The following is a 19,813-nucleotide window of genomic DNA, read 5'->3' on the forward strand; positions in this document are numbered from 1 at the left end:
AGGGGTACTCAAAAAACCAAAGGCAGGATGTTCTTTCTAATATGTGGATGCTAACCCACAACAAGGGAGGAGAAGATTAGAAGTTCATTGGACAAGACGAGGGGAATGAAGGGAAAGGAGGGGGGGGTAGTTATAGGAAAGACAGTGGAATGAATTGGACATATCTTTCTATCCTCATATAAATACACGACCAATGTAATTCCACATCATGTACAATCACATGTATGTATAATATTTCAAAACATACTCTACTGTCATGTAAAACAATAATTAAAAAGGGTACTAAATTACCTTCAGGTCATAGGTAAAAGGTGTACATGAGACATAAATGAATTTTGTATTTAGGCTTGGGTTCTATCCCAAGATATCTCCTTATATATATGCACATTTTCCAAAACATGAAAAAATTTGAAATCCCACACATTTTAATAAGGAATACTCAGCCCGTACTTGGTTATATATGGTGGAATTACAAAGAATGTAAAACAGCCTAGTCTCCTAGAAGCTGAGTATTGATAGTGATAAACAGGGAAGGCATTATTGTAGCACTTCCTGCTTTTGCCTTGTGGCTTTGTACCCTCTTCCTTAACCAGGTGAAATCCTTTTCATCTTTTGAGATCCATCTTTTGAATGTCACTGCTTTCATGAAGTCTTTGAGACCTATCTCCTTATTTACAGATAAATTTGGTTCTTTCCCTTCATGTCCTGTTTTCTGAACTATCCCCCAAAAGTGACTTCTTTGAGGTCAGGAAACCATGACCTATTTATCTGTTTATCCCTAGGACATAGTACACTGCTGTCATATAATGTCGAGTGACTATTAAAATAAAGTTCTCATGGCATCAGCTGAAATCCTCCAAGTCAGAGATTAATTTAAGAATCTATTTTAACTTTGTAATTTGATAAATAATTGTGATTGAAAATAATTGCTCAGATATATGTTGAAAGAGGACATATCTTAGATGCAAAGAATTTCTGGCTTTTCCAGTTACAATGCAGATGCATTACATGTATATGTGTATATTTCTTTGCAGTTTTGAGCATGGAACCCAGGGCCTTATGCCTGCTTAGACAAGTGCTCTACCACTAAGCTACATGCCCAGCCTGCAAATGTACTGTGTGTTACTCTTGTGATGTATGCCCTGTTCTCTGTTTTAAGTCAGACCTTCCCTATATTATATTTGCCTTCCCTGGTTGGTGAAATCAGTTCAGCCACCTCCCTCATGCTGCATAGTAGACAAACCAATAAATGTGCTTGGTTAATTCACATGCTTTCATTTTTGGGTACCCAGATGGATTAACCATGGGAAGTTTCCATGGTATTCTCTCTGTCAGATACAGTAGTACACAGATCCAAAGACAAAGCAGGACTCTGAAATAGTAGAGTGATTTGTAATGAAATCAATGCTTGTATTCTGGGCAGGAGGGCCGATTATTCTTCAGGGTACTTTGGGCAGGCTCTTGGAGTGTTTGGAGGAGAAGAGGGTTATTAAGGACAGCTTTGGGGGCTGGGGATGTGGCTCAAGCTGTAGCGCGCTCGCCTGGAATGCGTGCGGGCTGGGTTCGATCCTCAGCACCACATACAAAGATGTGTCTGCCAAAAAACTAAAAAATAAATATTAAAATTTCTCTCTCTCTTTTTCTCTCCTCTCTCTCTCTTAAAAAAAAAAAAGACAGCTTTGTCTCTAATATCAATGTACAGTATTCATTAAGATTTCTTCAAGACATTAACTTTGCCCACATGCAACTGAAGACTTACTATCAGAGCCGATACAGACTTACATGGTTTGTCAGAGTCCTGGTGTTTGTCTCCATTTAGTGGTGAGGCTTATGTAGCTTGCAGCACAACATACAGTGTTTTCAGATAGAGGGCGATTATTGTCCTTGCTTTGTACCTGAGAACTTATGTGCTTTGACTTTGCTCCACATTTTATAGACTTAGGTTTATTTTGTAAATTTATCGTTACTTAAATTCATTATTTTTTCATTTGATATTCCAAGGACAGTAGCAATTGCTGAGGTCATGTCTTGACTACACAGCCTTGTTAAGGATTTAGAATTCTACCTTTCCTTAGTTGCTAAAATTATTCATTTTGAACCAAGAAATCATTATCTAGCAGGAGCTACCCTAGGTTTATGATGTTTTAATTAATATAAAATTCATTGGAATTATGTGCAGTAATGTTGATAGAATGTGTTGTAATGTGATCTCATCAGGTGTGACAGTTAAATTTCCACCTTTTCCCATAGGCTGGTCACCCGTTCCAACAGCGCTGTGCACAGTCAGCTTATTGCAATAGCAAGCAGAAGTGGGAGGCGCCTGTATTTCTTCTCTTCTTGGACTGTGTTTGGCAGATACTCCGTCAGTTCCCTTGCTCTTTTGAGTTTAATGAGCATTTCCTCATCATGCTCTTTGAGCATGCATATGCCTCACAGTTTGGAACATTTCTGGGCAACAATGAAAGTGAAAGGTGGGTACAGTGCACAAGGGACATTTCATTTTTAGTTGCTTGGTCACTTCCCAAAAGAGACAAGGTTTGGGGGTCTGTTAATGTTATACAGAAAAGGGTAGAGACTACAGTTAAGTTACATGAAGTGTAGTCTAAGAGCTAATCACGTGCTGGAGGAGAGGATATCCTAGATTTTGTTCTGTCAGGTTAAACTAAGTTCATACATTAAGTAAAAACTTTGAGCCATTTTGGGCAACCATTTTAAATGTTAATTTCTTTATATAGGATTATGATATCTTACATTTAGAAGAAGCCTTAATATGATATATGATCCTACTCTGTCCCTTGGCTTTCTTTATAGATTAAGAGAAGATTCAGAGAGGTTAAGTGACTTGTCTAGGGACACATAGCTGGCTAGTCACCAAAAGTCTGGCCTAGAAATAGGTCTTATGCTCCTGCTGACAGAGCTGGCCAGCTGTTATACCTAGAAATTGGCCTCAAGTCCCAACTGAGTCTCACTTCACAGTCTGGGCACTTTAGGTTTACCGGTTTATTAGAAGATTTGTATCAGAACGTTCTTAGAGGTGCATAGCTGGTAATCTTTCCTTTAGTTACAATCACCAGGCTTCCTCTGGCTAGGGGCAGGATTTGCCTTGTTGCTGGATGCCAACACCATGTAGTTGAATAGTAAATGTAAACAAATGAATGGAATTGTTCTATCTTTCCTAATTTCCTGAAATTCTAGTGACTTGGGAGGCTGAAACAAGAAAATCACAAGTTCAAGGCCAGCCTCAGCAACTTGGTGAGGCCTTGTCTCAAAATAAAAATAAAAAGGGGCTTGGGATGTGGCTCAGTGGTTAAGTACCCCTGGGTTCAATCCCCAGTACCAAAGCAAAATAAAAGTCTGAGGAGAACAAAGCAATGCATGTTTTATTTAGAGCTGAATTGGCAAATGTTTCAACATTTGAGTTTCTTATAGATTTTTGACTTCAGAAGAAATAAAAATGAGGACTATATGAGTGCTGTAGAAAGTTCTCTGTCATCATGGTTTTCTCATCTTAACTTTTTCAATTAAAGGATACTGGAAAGTATGGAAAGGAGGCAAAGACACTATAGCGTGAATGTACTAATGTATTTTAAAGCAAAATTTAGAATTGTGCACTTAGGCAAGGCACAGGGCTTTTGGAATGACAAAGTAAAAGAAAGGCCTCTGAATATTGACTCCTCCAAATAACAATGAAAATACTTGCAAAAATATTTAAAAAACAACTATTTAGAATTCTGGAAATTAAATAAAGGCTTGCAACAATCTGAAAAGCATTCATTCAAGAAAAACTGCTAACCCTTGATAAGAACAGCAGGGTTTGGGCACTTGAACTTTGCCTAGCTACAACTCCTTTGCTCCAATTTGCAGTATCACTGAAAACCAGGAGCATTACAGCCACCAGAGGGAGGAGGAGCAGATTTGGAGTTTCTCAAAGAGTAGGGTACCAGGGTTGAGGATGCAGTTCATTGGTATAGTACTTGCCCAGCATGCACAAGGCTCTGGGTTTGATCCCCAGGACTGCCAAAAAAAAAAAAAAAAAAAAAAAAAAGAAATTCAGAAGCCTCATGCCTTTAGAATTGTGCATACTTCTAAATTTTGCTTTGGAGTACATTGGGTACATTTGTGCTGCAGTGTCTTCGCCTCCTTTACATACTTTCCAGTATCCTTTAATTGAAAAAGTTCAAGATTTGAAATTAGAAGATTTATGTTCAAATTTATGTTCAAATCTACATTGTGCATCTTTCTAGCCATATAACTTCTTACAGAGTCATAAACAATCATTAAAGGCTTTAAAACACCCTTCAGCAAAGTGACATATATGACTAGTTCAGCATTTAAGGAAATATGTTTGGTGACTACGAATTTCTGTTTGGTGTTACACCTAATATCCCTCAGAACTAACCTCTGACAAAGGAATCCCAGGTAGATTCATGTTCTGCTCCCCAGTTGTAGAGTTCTGGTAGTGCTGAGTGAGGAGGATTCTGAAGCTCTGTTGGGCTCTGCTGAATAAAGTTCAGGGATTGGCTAGCCATGGGCAGGAAGCATGGGGCTGTGGCCCCTGGGTGCAGTGATGTCTTGTCCTTGCCATCCCTGGTTCCTGGGAACATAGTGTGGGACACACTGTACTAACAGTTAAAGTCCAGTGCCATACAGATTTTGTGATTAGGTGGAAAACATGTATTGCATACAAAAAACACACATAATTAACTTGTTTACAGCTTTGTAAACAATCTAGTGGTTTCAGGGCAAACCTGACTTTATAATAAAACTTCAGCTTGAGCAGTGAGTCCTGTGAAAATTGAATGTATTATCTTTTTGGTTAATACAAGTTTACCACAGGCTTTCAATCTTTGTTAAATTTACATTTTCCTAAAATGTAGCAGTCCATTTTCCTTCCAAATAGTTTATTCCATGATAGTGTCAAAGAGTTTAATATGAGGATTATTACAAAGATTGTTCATTGGGTATGGATGTAGATTAAGTCTGCTTTACATCAAGATTCATGTTCATTTTAAATCTTTGACAATTTATGTTTTATGTATGTGTTAGTTTTCCAAAAAGCTAAATAATTATCTAAAAAATTTTTACATTTTGAGATTTGATTCAACCTCCTTTTTAATATGTATAAATTTTTGTGTCTTTATATACTAGGCTTCTCAGAAACAAAGAAAATAGGAAGTTTTTTTTTTTTTTTTATATTTAGCTATTTTAAATTTAAATATAGTTCCAGAGCCAGGCATAGTGGCACATGCTTGTAAATTCCAGAGACTTTGGAGACTAAGGGAGAAGGATCACAAGTTTTTCTTTTTTTTTTTTAATTTTTAATATTTATTCTTTTTTTTTAGTTCTCGGCGGACACAACATCTTTGTTGGTATGTGGTGCTGAGGATCGAACCCGGGCCGCACGCATGCCAGGCGAGCGCGCTACCGCTTGAGCCACATCCCCAGCCCCCAGGATCACAAGTTTTATGCCAGCTTCAGCAACTTAACAAGGCTCAGTCTCAAAATGAAAAATTAAAAAGGACTGGGGGTATAGCTCAGTAGTAAAGTGTTCCTGGGCTCAGTTCCTAGTACTTGAATATATACATACACATACATAGATACATAGATACAGTGAATCCCAGATATAATAAAGGACTCTGGATTAAGCTTTATTGGCAAACCCAACATAACCCGATTCTGGTTTTGTCTTTTGCCCGTTTCTTGGAGGCCTGTAAAACAGACTTTGTTTTGTTGAGAGTTATAATGCTGATGGAATTTTATGACAAATATTTTTATTTTACAGTATTTTATTTCCTACTAAAGGACTTGTGTTCTGCCTTCTATTGTACAGAGCAGACAAATTGTCCTATTAAGAGGAACATTTCATAGTGATTGTTTCGTGATTTTCTTTCTTGATCAGATGTAAATTGAAGCTCCAGCAGAAAACGATGTCTCTGTGGTCCTGGGTCAATCGGCCCAGTGAGCTGAGTAAGTTTGCCAATCCTCTCTTCGAAGCCAACAACCTGGTCATCTGGCCTTCGGTTGCTCCACAGAGTCTCCAGCTGTGGGAAGGTAAACCATTCCCTTTGCTGACTAACCACTCCCAGATGCTCTCCTGGCGCCCAAGAGCTTGTGCTGCTGTGCCTGGATGTGGTCTTCAGGCCTGTTTGTCATTGTTACTAAGTGGTCTCTGATTAGTCATCTTATCACATTTTTTCTAGTCCCCATTGGAGAAATTGAGAGTGATGATACACTGCTGTATTTATTTCTTGTTCTGTTTTCCCCAGATAGGAAAATGCATTGCTTTTGCATAACAGAGGTTAAGTAGGTAGTTGGATATGAATAAATTATAAGCTGTTTTCCTTTTTATGCTGTTATTATGGTAGGTTCCTGTGTAAATGCTATCAAATGGTTAAGTTTTCATTCATTCCAGTAATGTCCTATAAATAGACACAATACCATCATTGCAGAATTGCAGACATCTCATTGTTCATATAGAACAATAATCCATGCTCAGTTTTTACATGTATTCTAAAGTAGGTTATTTACATATACTAATTTTTCTGATACTGAAGCTCATCCCCTTAAATAGCAAAGCTTATTCTGAAAAAATTACCAAAAGCTATCTAAAATATATTAGCTGTTCATGAAACAAAGGCTATAAAATACCATTTAATTTCTTTGTAATCATTTGAAGACAGTAAGCACATCTTTATTCATGTACATATTAAGAGTGATAAAGCTTAAGATACAAGAATAGCAGCTATTTGGTGAATCAGACTAAATTACCATAAATGTCAGTGATTATACCATATTCTAATGTGTTGTATCTTGAGGGCACTTTGCATGTGGAGAGCTGTTTGCCCTTATACAGAAGGTCTTAGATGGTTTGCCTTCTTGGTCAGTTTCTACCTCTTCTGAATGTCAGCGCTGTGTCCTCTCCTTGTGGGTCAGCCATCTCAGCATGTGCCTCTAATCCCTCCTGTCCAGGCGTCCCTGGCTGGGAGTTGGGGAGATGGCTTCATGTAGTCTCCAAGCTCTCTGAGGCTAGGATTTCAGGCACTGATTTTGGGAAGGCCTTTTGGCTGCTAGGAAAAGAACTTCTTTGCCTATTTTTTTGTGGACAGTCACAGGAATAGAATAAGTGATCCCTTAAGTGAAAGATTACAGCTTTAGTTCCTGTTTAAAGACTTTAGGACAATTTATCTAAAAGCCACTGTCATGTTTAATCACCGAAGAAGCTAGCTTTTGGGGAGAAAAGCCAACTTTGTGAGTTGGATGTCCTGAAGTGTTCTTTAACTAGTTTTAACCAAGCCTCATTGGGATTTAAGAGTTTAGTGGTAGAAGGAAAATTTTGTTGTTACATGGATGAATTCCTGCTACTCCATTAAGAACAGTCCCAGTATGTGTTTAGTGCTTCCTCAACTCAGGGCTGGAAGAAATAAATGCTGTATTAGGTTAGATCTTATGATAGGTTTAGAATAATTGTGTGACAGAAGAAACAGTGTAGGTCAGTTAATCTTTAAGCGTTGGCTTTCTTTATCTATGGTTGCACATGCACAGAGGTAACCAACCATAGGTTGAAAATAGTTGGAAAAAAATTGCATCTGTACTGAACATGTAAAGTTTTTCCTTGTTGTTATTCCCTATAACAACTATTTACATAGCATTCACATTGTATTAGGTATTATAGGTAATCTAGAGAAGATTAAAACATATGAAGGGTGTGCACATATTATGTCATTTACATAAGGGACTTGAGCATCCGAGGATTTTAGTATCCAAGGGAAGAGGATGTCTAGAACCAGTTACCCTGCTGATACTGAGGACTATAAATCCTTTTAGTCTGTAGTAAAAGGGTAATTATTATTTGAGAAGGGAAGCAATTATGCCTCTCAAATACTGGGGGAATGAGAGGAGAAGAGCACACACTGTGCTGAAGTTGAGGCAGCAACCCATGTGGGCTCTGCTTTTGCCATCACTGTCACTTTTCCAGTGAAAGAGGTTTCACACATGTAGGAAATCGGGCCAGAGTAAACCCTGTGAGTGTAAAAATAAATGATTTGCATCGTGAAACTGGGAAGTTTGTGGCATTGTTATCAGCTTCTTTTCTTGAATATATCACAGAACACTATTTTGCTCTTTGAGAATTTTGTGAAATTTTTCGGAAGAATTAGCATGTACATAAAAATAGTGAATTATTAGCTATTATATTTAATTGGATTCTTTCAGTACCTCAAGATGCCTGTATGTTTTAGAATATAATAAACATGTGCTGGGGTTGTAGCTCAGAGCTTGCCTAGCACATGTGAGCCACTGGATTTAATCCTCAGCACCACATATAAATAAATAAAATAAAATAAAGGTATTCTGTTCATCTACCACCACCACCACCACCACAACAACAACAACAAAAACCAAATTAGATCTTGTTAAAAAATAAACAAAACAATATGTGTTGAAGAAAAAATGTGCAGTATAATACAGGGAATTATCTATTATCCACTAACATGGTGTTGATCCATTATTTTTTTCCCTTCTGTTTTTCCACTCATGTGGAATTTTCAATAGGAATTTTCCTACGTTGGAACCGATCCTCCAAGTATGTGGATGAAGCATATGAGGAAATGGTGAACATCATTGAGTACAACAGGGAATTACAAGCAAAGGTCAACATCCTGAGGAGGCAGTTGGCAGAACTGGAAACAGAGGATGGACTGAGGGAGAGTCCCTGAAAGACCCCCACCATCCTAAGGACCTTCAGGGCCGAGTCCTCCTCTTCCCCTCTCTTTCTGCAGTTCACTTGTACTTGATAGCCTTCAACTTAAGGCTTTGGACAGGGGACCCCTCTGATGTCATGCTCTCTCAGCACTGTAGAAACCACACCCACTATGATCACATTGCTTTGGAAACAGGAAGGAGGTCCCATTTTACATGGGATCGGTGACCTGTTTAATGGCATTTGTGTCACACATCATTTTACCAAAACTCTCCTCCTCGTCCTGTTTCCAAACAGTACTCCAGACCAGTTGAGGGTATGATGAAATCTCTTTAGGGGATATTTGGTGGATTAATAAGAGTCAAGCTTTTTAGCACTCTTGGTATAGAAATGTTTTTTAAAACTGAAGTGGTTAATAAACAAAAAAAATTGTTTACTATGCCATTTCCATTATCTTTGCAACATAAAAATGACCATTCTCTTACAATTTTAGACTAAAAAAATTTGAATTCATTCTCATTCTGGATTGTCAAGAAAGGAAAATTGGAATACTTGTTCAAGGTACCTTCTTTCTGTAAGGGCAACAGGTATGGTCATTTGATTTTTGCATTAAGAAGAATTAAATTTATTTGAAGAGCAGACACTAAAAGTATGTGCAATACAGAATTCAAGTAGGAATTTGTTATTAAGAGAGAACTGTTACTATTGAATTTGTTTTTCAGGTCTCTGACCATGCATATAAAATGTGTATCAAAATACTGGATATAAAATTAAATCATCATTTAGAATAAGGTTAATTTGTTAAGATTAAGCTACAAATATGGTTTCCTTAAACCAGAGATGCACTGCCCTTGTCAGAAGTTCTAATTGCACTGTTTTATATGTGTATGTGTGCGTTTATTTTATTTTTAAGTATTTTAAGTATTTACTGGGACTATGGTTGTTAAAACTTTCTTGTTGGCTAGAGCCATTCGCAAGTTTATCTTGACTCCACTAATTTTCCCAATATGTGTTAGGCAAACATAATTTAACTGAAGGAGGAGATTTTTTTTAATACGATGCAGCTCTGTTTAAACCTCAGAAGCAGTTCTGCAGCGTCTCAGTGTTACAGAACAGCAGTGGCTGTGCTCCTGCTCTGCATCTTGGTTATAACCGCAGCTCTGAATGTTTGTGGTTCAGTACTGTCCAGATGTGTTTCTAACTAATGGCACTGCTCATGGTAACAATACCATCCGTTCTAGTTTTCCTTTAAGAGAATATTTGGAGAGTAATACCGTTTCCACACCATCTGTGCATATGATTTCAGTAGTAACATGGCATTGGACCCTGCTGCAGAGTTAGATATTGAGGTAAGAATACAACTTTCAAAAATATACTCTTGCAAAATTTATGGCCACATTCAGGAGCCTTAGAAAATGGCAGATGCTTTCTGTCTTCAAATTCCCAAACTTCCTCTTTTTTGCCTTTCTCAGACTTGTACAAAAGGCTGGATAACAATCAACAGTCAAATGGTCTAGGTAAGTTTGCCTGCCTTCTTCTCTAAGCTCAGTTTTATTCTTGGCCTATTTTCTTGACTGTAGTCATGATTCCTGGGGCATTGACACCGTCACAAAAGACTAAGGGAAGGAGCTTTAGAGGTGTTCTTGCTGCCCATATCTCCGTGTTCTATGAAATGTCTGAGTTTCGAAAAAGAAGAAACAGCCTCACTTTTTTATGGATCCTCAAAATTCCTTTTGTTGGTTTGTGCAGCTGATCTTTTTGTCTTCTCTTATTTTTGTCTCAAGGCCACATATGAAAAAAGAGCCCTTTTCTTTTCAACTAATGGACTGACAAGGAGAACCATCTGGAGATTTCCTTAGTGATTTTTTTAGAAGCAACTTCCACTGCTTATGCTGATCAGCTGCAGGGCTTCCATGGGTAGCAACTTGGAAGGGAATTGTTGTTGGGCTTGGTCATGGGAAACTCTTAAGCCATCAGTTTACACCTGTCTTCCTGATGAACACTTGATGTGTGAGCCAGAGACAGTAATAGCCTAGTATTTCAGTTTCTTTTTCTTTCTCCTGTTGAGACAGGATAAGTTTGTATTTTAAAGTTAACATAAATAGGGATTAACCAAACCTCAGATCTGTTTGCAAGTTTTAAAAATACATTTTGCTATAAGTGCACTTTTAAAAAGGTCACTTAATAATGTAAATATTACAGTTTCCCCAAACTCAAGAACCCTGTCAAGAACAAGTGCATCATCACTATAATTTGAAGAGGGTTTCTAGCAATACTATGAAGTTACCGCCCTTGGGTGAGGAGGATAAATTACAATGGACACGCTCATGAAAAAATTCTTGTTAAGCATTAGGTCTGGAGAGTTGCCTTTGGTGAATATGGCTTTAAAAACTTGAATGAAAAGAATTGGTGACAGAATTAGTAAGCAAGCAGATGCCCTGTATGAGCCAGATATAATCAAGTGTGAGGTGATCAGTCCACGTACGTTAGTTGTCACTCTTCTTCTGTAGAGAGGTTGGTTGACAGCGGGAAATGTTTCATAGAGTAGATCCCCAAAGATCATCTTCAGAAATACAAAGGACTACAGTCCTTCTTCAGTAACACCAAGGATCCTGAGATGTAAGCTAATGATTTTTTGAAAATCAGAAGAATATATTTACTTGATTATATAAGAAACCTGAAACTTTTTAGTAATTGGATTGATTAAAATTTTTGTTTTAACATTAAATGGAAAGAAAAGCAAAATAATAGAATCCATTAGCTTTTAAACAACTTATAAATATATTTATTTCTTAGAAAAATTAGGCTGTCAAAGTAGAATTTTAAATGATTTTTGAGCAAACTTGCAAAGATAATGATAGATTCATTGAAAATTCTATATAGAGGATTTAAAAACTTTTCTTTGACCTCCGAGGCCTGATTAGAGGTAGGATCTCATTGCCTTTCATTTTAAAGATGAAGTTTAGTGGGATTTTATTTAGTCTTTGATTTAGTCAGTAATTGGCTTATGTTAAATAAAGTCAATATCATGGAAAAGATTTAACAGTTTCTTAAAGTGAAAACATTTTGCTGCCTTTGAAAGATCTGATTAAAGACAGAACTCTGGTAGTTTTCTGGCTTCAGGAATAGCTGTTGTACTTGTCAGTCTTCAGAAGGTCATCAGGTTCAGTTATCATCAGACTTAATCTGAAGCAAAGGTTTTAACATTTGTCCACTTCCAATTTACTGGATGAGAACTACACAAGGACACTGTGGACATTCTTTGTTAGAAAAGTATTTCCTGGATAGGGAGTGGGTAATTTTTAGAATAGCTGCCCTCCTGTTCTGGAAACTTAGACCGTCACCAGGGAAGGATGGCATTACCACATTGGTACAGGTTTGTGCCACACCTCAAGATATAAGTCAGTTACTTCTCATTGTTTAACAAGAAGACAAACTGCCTCTCCAGAGCTGGTATTGTAAGTTATTACCAGGTAGTATTTTTATGTTTTTCACCATCTTAACAAAAAACATTGAAAGATTGATTTCTCCATTTATATTTATTCTTAGATGATATAAAATGCTAAATTTATTATATTTGATTTATAATTTTTATTTTTTTTAATAAGACTACTTCCACCTACGCTCAGGCTTTATAATCCACTCTCCACAGCATCTTCTTCCATGATACTGATAGTCCCGGAGGAGATCCTCCGAAATTCTAGCCCTAGGTTTTAAAATTTCTGAACCTTTACCTAAATTCTCTTTTAAGAAACCTAATGCCCTTACTCATGAACCACACTGAGAACAGTAGTTTGAGCTTACTTTAATGGAAGAGAACATAGCTCACTGTAGACACTACATTGTCTTGATGAGAGCTGACTGACTTTTAGAGCCATTCTGTTCAACCATCTGCAAATCTAAGGATTTTATGTGTAATAAGACTGAGTTTTGCAACACTGCCTGTGTCTGTCGGGCCAAGACATTTGCTTCACTCTGAAAGTGCACATCTTTTTAGAGAAGTAAATTCTGCACAGATACACCCCGATTCCCGTGGTTTAGAACCCATATAGATCTATTACCATCTACACTAAAAATATTGTACTTGCACAACTTAGTTTATTAAAAAAAATGTATTTCTAACAATAGCCGGGTATTTGGATTGTACTCTTGATATATTTGAATGTGACTCTTGGATTTAAGTGCACTATTATTCATGTCTTACACAATAAAATTGCACTGTATGGCGAATGTGTTTATAAAGTTTGCTTTGATAAAACCTCAAAGTGCTGTAACGTACAGGTTTCATGTTGTGAACCTGTCTCTGTCTAGTCTGAGGGGAAAATCCTGAACTTCTGTAAGTCTGTGTAACACTTTGATATTATTTGTCATGTTCACCAAGTAGTAAGTTCAAGTATGTCCTTGAACTGGAATCAGTCACCTTGAGTTGGTTGGTTTGTCAGGCTTGGTTTACTGAATCAAGAAACAGTCTTGTCAGTGTGGCACTGTTCTCAGTCTGTAATATTTGTCTGTGGTGTTCTCCCTCTGCCCGAGAGGAGTGTTGCGCAGATGCTGGTGTTAAATTTCTATAGACAATAGTAATAAAATCTGTATATGTTCAAAAGCTGATAAATTAAATTCGTAGGCTGATTTTAATTTTTGGATATATTTGTGAGGGTCTTGACAGTGTTTCAGTTAAAATAACTATTTTTGATCATGTTTTGAAATAATTGAAATCTGCAAAAAAGTTATAAAATAGTACACAGTGATCTCCCATATACTGTTCACCTAGATTGAATGGTTGATATTGACATTTCTTCAACACTCTTTGTGTGTGTGTTTTACTACTATTTACCCTTCTAAATACTTCACAGGTATTTCCCAAGAATTAGTAGTATATATCGTACATAGTATTGACTTAGTGTGTATTAATATAAATAAATTAATTAGAGGAAATGGAAACCTTTCCTTAACATAAACTGCCAATTATTAAATGTAGAAATAGTGATGAAATTAGAAAGTCACTGTTTGGTAATCATCATGGTAATAATTGATTTAAGCAGTACCATCAATGAATGGAAACTAGCAGTTGCAAGTTTGTAGAGAACAGAATAGGAGAGCACCTTATCCAAGCAAAAGCTAACATTACCAGTAGTGAGACACACCGACATTATCTGAATTCTGAACAACTGAGAACACAGCATAATTTTTGGAGGGAAAAAAACACAACCTATGAGAGGCAAATGTAAGAACAAAATGTGTGGTCTGCATTCTTGAAAAAGAAAAAAAAGTCAAGCTTATGGAAGAAAAGAAAACTGATAAACTTTTTACAAGTTTGAAATTGTTTCTAATCAAAGCCCAAACTGAACATACCGGCTGATATCATACAAAGTGTTTAAAATAAAGCAAAATGAGAGTCAAAACATTTCAGCTGCTAATAAATATCTCCCCCAACAAGTGAAACATCAAGCAGAAGAAAACTCTCATATTCCAAATACCTTTAAACAAAACCATCAAATAAGAAAAAAATTCTCAAATGAAAATTGCAAAATTCAGAACAGAAATAAACCAAGGAGGAGGAGGAAGAGGGAAAACAAAGAGTTGACGGATAAAGACAAAGTCATCTTAAAGATGAAGATGAAATTGAAAAGTGCCCAGTGGAGAACAGCTTCAACTGAAAATTATTAAATGGAACTGAAGAGCATGAAAGCCAGGAGAGTGAAAGATGAAGTAAACAGTAGTGCTAACTTAGGAAGAATTGGAGTGCCCAATGAAGAATAACATTTGAACAGAATTCCCAGACATAAAAATTTGAAATTGGATCTACATTGGCCAGTTCCAAAAACATATTCTGGTAAAACCATTAGATTTAAGTATGAGGAAGAAAAAAGTCTTTAGGGTCTTTGACCAAGAAAGACTTTAAATCAGATCACCATTAGAGTGCTCAGTTGCATGCAAAGTAAGATGATAAGGATATCACCATTTTTGAGAAATGCCTGCCCCTAGGGTATGAGCTAAAGGTTTTGTGTGGAAAGTGGTGACAGTGAATAGGAGAGCAGTGTCTGAAATTTGGGTCCCTGATGACGTCATGGCTGTGGCATGCTTGGTGCCACATAACAGTAACTTTAAACAGTGGATTTTCTTGAGAGCTACACAAAACTCCTAACATTGCACATTGCAACTGTAGTATGTAATTGAGGAATAAACTGCATAATGTTGCTAACTCTCTTTCATGAATATAAAGGATAATGCTTGCATAGTCTTTAATCTGATTAGAGAGATATATAACAAAGATTGCTGGCGTAATTTAGACCTGCTTCTCCATCAGAGAGCAGCTTTCCACCCAATCCCAGCTGTTATCCTCAAAATCTGCATATGTGAGTCTTTATTTTTCTAATCTCTCATCATCTCTCACAGGAACCTGCTAATTTGGCTGCATTGCTCACAGTTGTTTCAGTAATAAAGTTTTAAAACCACAACAACCGTGCTTTTCTAACAGTACTACCTCCTTTCTTAAGCAGTCTATAAGGATAGACACACGATGATCCTTCTCTTTGGATCCTGTAAATGCCATGTTTTACACCCAACTCTGAATGCCCACCCCACACCTCCTTGCTTTGAAGCTTTTTCTTGGCTAACAGGGCACATGCCAAAAAGGAGGATCTCCTCATCTGAGATAGAAATAGTAACCCTGTGGATCTGTTCAGGCCACCAACTGCGGTGAACAGCATGGCCAATCTAGCAGGTTCCAGTGAGGGAGGATGGGAAATTAGAAAAATACTCATGTACACAGATTTTTGAAGATAACGCCTGGGAGTGGGTGCAGTGTTGCTCTCTGATGAAGAAGAGGTCTAAAGAATTACTCCAGTAATCTTTATTATATATGTCTCTAATAAGGTTAAAGACTATGCAAGCATTATTGTTTGTATTCATGAAAGTTACAGAGTTAGCAATATTATGCAGTTTAAATGTGAACGGGTTTGATTCATCTATTTAAAGATTGTCAGGGCTGGGGAGGTAGCCCAATGGCAGAATACAAGGTTTAGTCCTCAGTACAGCAAAAAAGAAAAAGTCATCAGGTTGGCTTATCAATCCAAACCAAATTCTGTGTCATATGCAAGAGAGAAAGTGACAGAGATTTTTAGAACAAAGGGATGGTGTACCAATCAGTTTAATATACAACACAGTTACAGTAATCAAAACTGTGGTACTCTCATAAACAGATATGTGGGTTAATGGAACAGAATAGAGTGTTGAGAGATGTCAAAGATGATCTATGACAAGGATTTCAAGACCACACAATGGGAAAATATGATAGTCTCTTCAAATGTTGGGAAAACTGGCTATCCACATGCAAAAGAATGAAGTTGGAGCCTTACCTTATACCACATATGAAAATTGACTCAGAATGGAGTAAAGATCTAAATGAATGAGAAGCTAAGAAGAGGATATGGGAAAATCTAAATCCTAACCCTAAGCATAACCCGATTACAATTGGATTTGACCGTGTCTTGGATGTGACACCAAAGGACAAGAAGCAAAATCAAAAATATGACTATGTCAACCATTTGAAACTCCTGCACATCCAAAGAAACAGCAGTGAGAAGGCAATGTTTAAAATGTAGGGAAACGTTTACAAATTGTATCTGTTAAAGAGTTATAATCGAGATTATAAGAATGTTTCTTCTACAACTGAGCAACAGCAACAAAACCTGATTTTAAAATGGGCAAGGGACTTGAGAAGACATGTTTCTAGAGATGAAGGGATGATGTATATGAATCAACAAGTGTGAAAGTATACCATCACTAATCATTGTAAGTCGCTAATCAATGTAAGTCAGAATCAATGAAATGTCACCACAAACCTATTAAGATAACAAGTTGTTGATGAAAATGTAGAGAAATTGGAAATCTCATATCCTGTGGTAGGAATGTAAACTAGTACAACAGCTGTGGAAAATAGTATGGTAGTTCCTAAAAAATTTTAAAAAATAGCATAGGATTCAGCAATCCTGCTTCTAGGTTTATATCTGAAAAACTTGAAAGCAGAGTCTTAAGGAAATATTTGCACACCATGTTTATTGTAGCACTGTTCATAATAGCCAAGAGATGAAAGACAACACAAATGCCATCAGTGGGTAAAGAAAATACGGCATGTACACACAATAGAATATTGCTCAGTCTTTAAAAGGAAGGGAATTCTATCATGTGCTCTCACATGGATAAAGCTGTAGAATATTATACTCAAACAGGCCAGTCACAAAAGGGAAATGCTGTTTCATTCCACTTACATGAGGTATCTAAAGTAGTCAGACTCAGAGACATAACAAAATGGTGGTTGCCATGGGCTTTAGGGAGGGGGAATAATTTATTCAGTATGTGCAGCATCAGTTTTGCAAGATGTAACCATTCTAGAAATCTTTTGCACCATAATATGAATATTACTAACAATACTGAACAGTACACTTAAAAATTGTTAAGGTGGTATGTTTTGTGCTTTTTAACCATGATTTTAATTTTCAAAATTTAAAAATAGATGTTGCATATTTTTTTTAAAGAGAGGAGAGAGAGAGAGAGAATTTTTTTTTAATATTTATTTTTTAGTTCTCGGCGGACACAACATCTTTGTTGGTATGTGGTGCTGAGGATCGAACCCGGGCCGCACGCATGCCAGGCGAGCGCGCTACCGCTTGAGCCACATCCCCAGCCCAGATGTTGCATATTTTAATATAACTTTACTTTTCAGCTTAAAAATATTTTTCATCTATTTTCCTGTTCTGAAAAAAAAAGTAAAACATTTTAAGAATGTTAGACCCATTTAAAAAAGGGGTGAGTGACATCAGCAAAATGGAAGAGTAGCAGATCCAACCTCTCGTCTCAACAGAAAACAAAAACAAGCAGAAATGGTTAGAACCCAGTTTGTCAGAACTCTGGAAAATAGTCAAAAGTTTATAACAACAAGCAAATACTTAATCAAAAACACTACTTGAGAGGAAAGCTTCTTGGCATTTTCCTTGTACTTGCTTCCACTCCCTCTTTAACACAGTGATAGTCTTGAAGCAGCACCAGCCAGTGTTTCCATTGTGGCAGCCTGGTGTCTGGTTCCAAAGGGATCAGAGCATATTTTTTATTCACAAATTATTGCTAATGTCTGTTAATTTGTCTAAGGACTACCTGAAGGACTGATACAAATAGCTCATTTCTGAATCTCCTAACTCAAAACTCAGATTGGAAAGGTGCATTTTCAGTATTGCTCAAAAATATTGGAAGGAAAAAACCAAAAATCCTGCAAACACCTGTGGACCTGTGGCAAATATAGTCAAGACACATAATAGACTATCTTGGGCCTGAGAGAGAAAGCTAGGGGAAATTCCTTGGCAAATTAAGACATTCAAAACAACTCATATATTCAGGGAAGTTTAGAAGGCCATGTACATTACCCAGGGAAATACATGCTCACAAAAGCACTGAGAAGACCTTAAGCTTTTGCTTAGGGGTGATCTTTAAGTATAGTGCAAGCCTGGTTAAGTGTTGAAGGAGGACCCTACTATAGAACTGCTACAAAGATTAGAAGAGGTGTGAGTGTGTGTGTGTGTTTTAAGATCCTAGAATGCAAAGAAATCTGAAACATGCACATAAACTGAAGGAACAGAGATTTGTGTGACCACATATAACATGGAATACAGTATTTGCAAAAAAATAGTTTGGAAAAGTAAACATGGACTACTGCAGCCTTCAATAGTAATAATAATTATTATTTGAAAGTAAACATAGTAAACCACAACCTTAAAAAAAAAAACCGACAAACACGGGAAAAGGTGAAAAATCTAATTTCCAGAGTTACCATAGTAATAGTCAAATGTCCAATTTTCAACAAAAAATAAGGCATGCACACACAAAAAAATAGGAAAGTATGGCTCATTCAAAGGTACAAAAATAAAAAATAACTATCCTTCAGGAAGCCCAGACATTGAACTTATTTGACAAAAAGCTTTCTTGCATATGCTTGAATAGTTAAGGAAAGCATGGACAGAGAACTAAACAAACTCAATAATGTTTCAACAAAATGAAAATAGCAACAAAAACAATTATAGAAAAGACCCAAATAAATCTTGCAGCTGAAAAGCAAATGAGATGAAAAACTCATTAGAAATGTTCAACAGAATATTTGATCAAGCAGAAGAAAGGACCAGTAAGCTTGGAGAAAATTCAAACAATCTGAAGAATAGAAAGAAAAGGGATGATGAAAAGTGCATAGACCTAAGTCCTTTGGGACACCATCAGTGTACACTAATATATAGATAATGGGAATCCCAGAAAGAGGGCAGAAAGATTGTTTAAAGAAAGGACTGAAAGCTTTCCAAATTTGATGAAAGACATGAATCTAAAAATCCTAAGAGCTTCATGACCTCCAATAGCATAAACTCAAAATAGACTCCATGCCAAGACCCATTATACTGAAACTATTGAAAGTCACAAAGAAAGAATCGTGAAAGTGACAAGAATAAAATCAACTAATCACTAAGGGATCCTCAATAAGATTTTCAGCTGATTTCTCATTGGAATTCATGGCACCTAGAAGGCAATAGCATTATATATTTTAAATGTTAGAAGAAGAAAAAAAAATCTGTCAACTGTGAATTACAAAACTGTCCTCTAAAAAATGAGGGAGAAATTTAAATATTCCTAGATTAAAAGACAAACAAACAAACTTAGGGAGCTTGTTACTAGTAGATATTCCCCTATAGAAATGCTAAAGGGAGTTCTGTAGGTATAAAGAAAGGATGCTTGAACCTGTATGAAGGTAATCTTTAATTAAGGTATATGCAAAGGCAAATATAAATATCAGAATTATTGTAATTTTGGTTTGTAACTCCATTTTTTTATTATAAATATTAAGTGACAAAAGCATAAAATATATATTATTGGGCATCCAAATGTGCATTTGGGGATTTAATGGCAAAGGTGGAGGACAGAGTTTTTCTGTGCTACTTAAGTATCAACTCAAAATAGATCCTTATAACTTTAGGTTACACATGTAATGCTCATTGTAATCAGAAAATAAAAGGAATTGTGCAGGGAATGAAAAGTTGTCAGTATAAAAAATCAACTAAAAACAAGACAGTAGTAATAGAG

General features: G+C 36.5%; 1 protein-coding gene across 1 annotated transcript in view; it reads left to right on the top strand.

Annotated features, from left to right (window-relative positions):
• Positions 1 to 13,315, top strand: part of MTMR9 (myotubularin related protein 9) — a 44,609-nt gene extending 31,294 nt beyond the window's left edge. Inside the window, exons 8-10 of the mRNA XM_081269414.1 lie at positions 2,251 to 2,471; positions 5,900 to 6,051; positions 8,551 to 13,315. Of these exons, the coding sequence (XP_081125540.1) occupies positions 2,251 to 2,471; positions 5,900 to 6,051; positions 8,551 to 8,714 (537 nt within the window). The 3' untranslated portion in view covers positions 8,715 to 13,315. The remainder of the gene's footprint in view (positions 1 to 2,250; positions 2,472 to 5,899; positions 6,052 to 8,550) is intronic.
• Positions 13,316 to 19,813: the final 6,498 nt, after the last annotated feature.

Source organism: Spermophilus citellus (genome assembly GCF_964194105.1).
Source record: "Spermophilus citellus genome assembly, chromosome: 16".
NCBI lineage: Eukaryota > Metazoa > Chordata > Mammalia > Rodentia > Sciuridae > Spermophilus > Spermophilus citellus.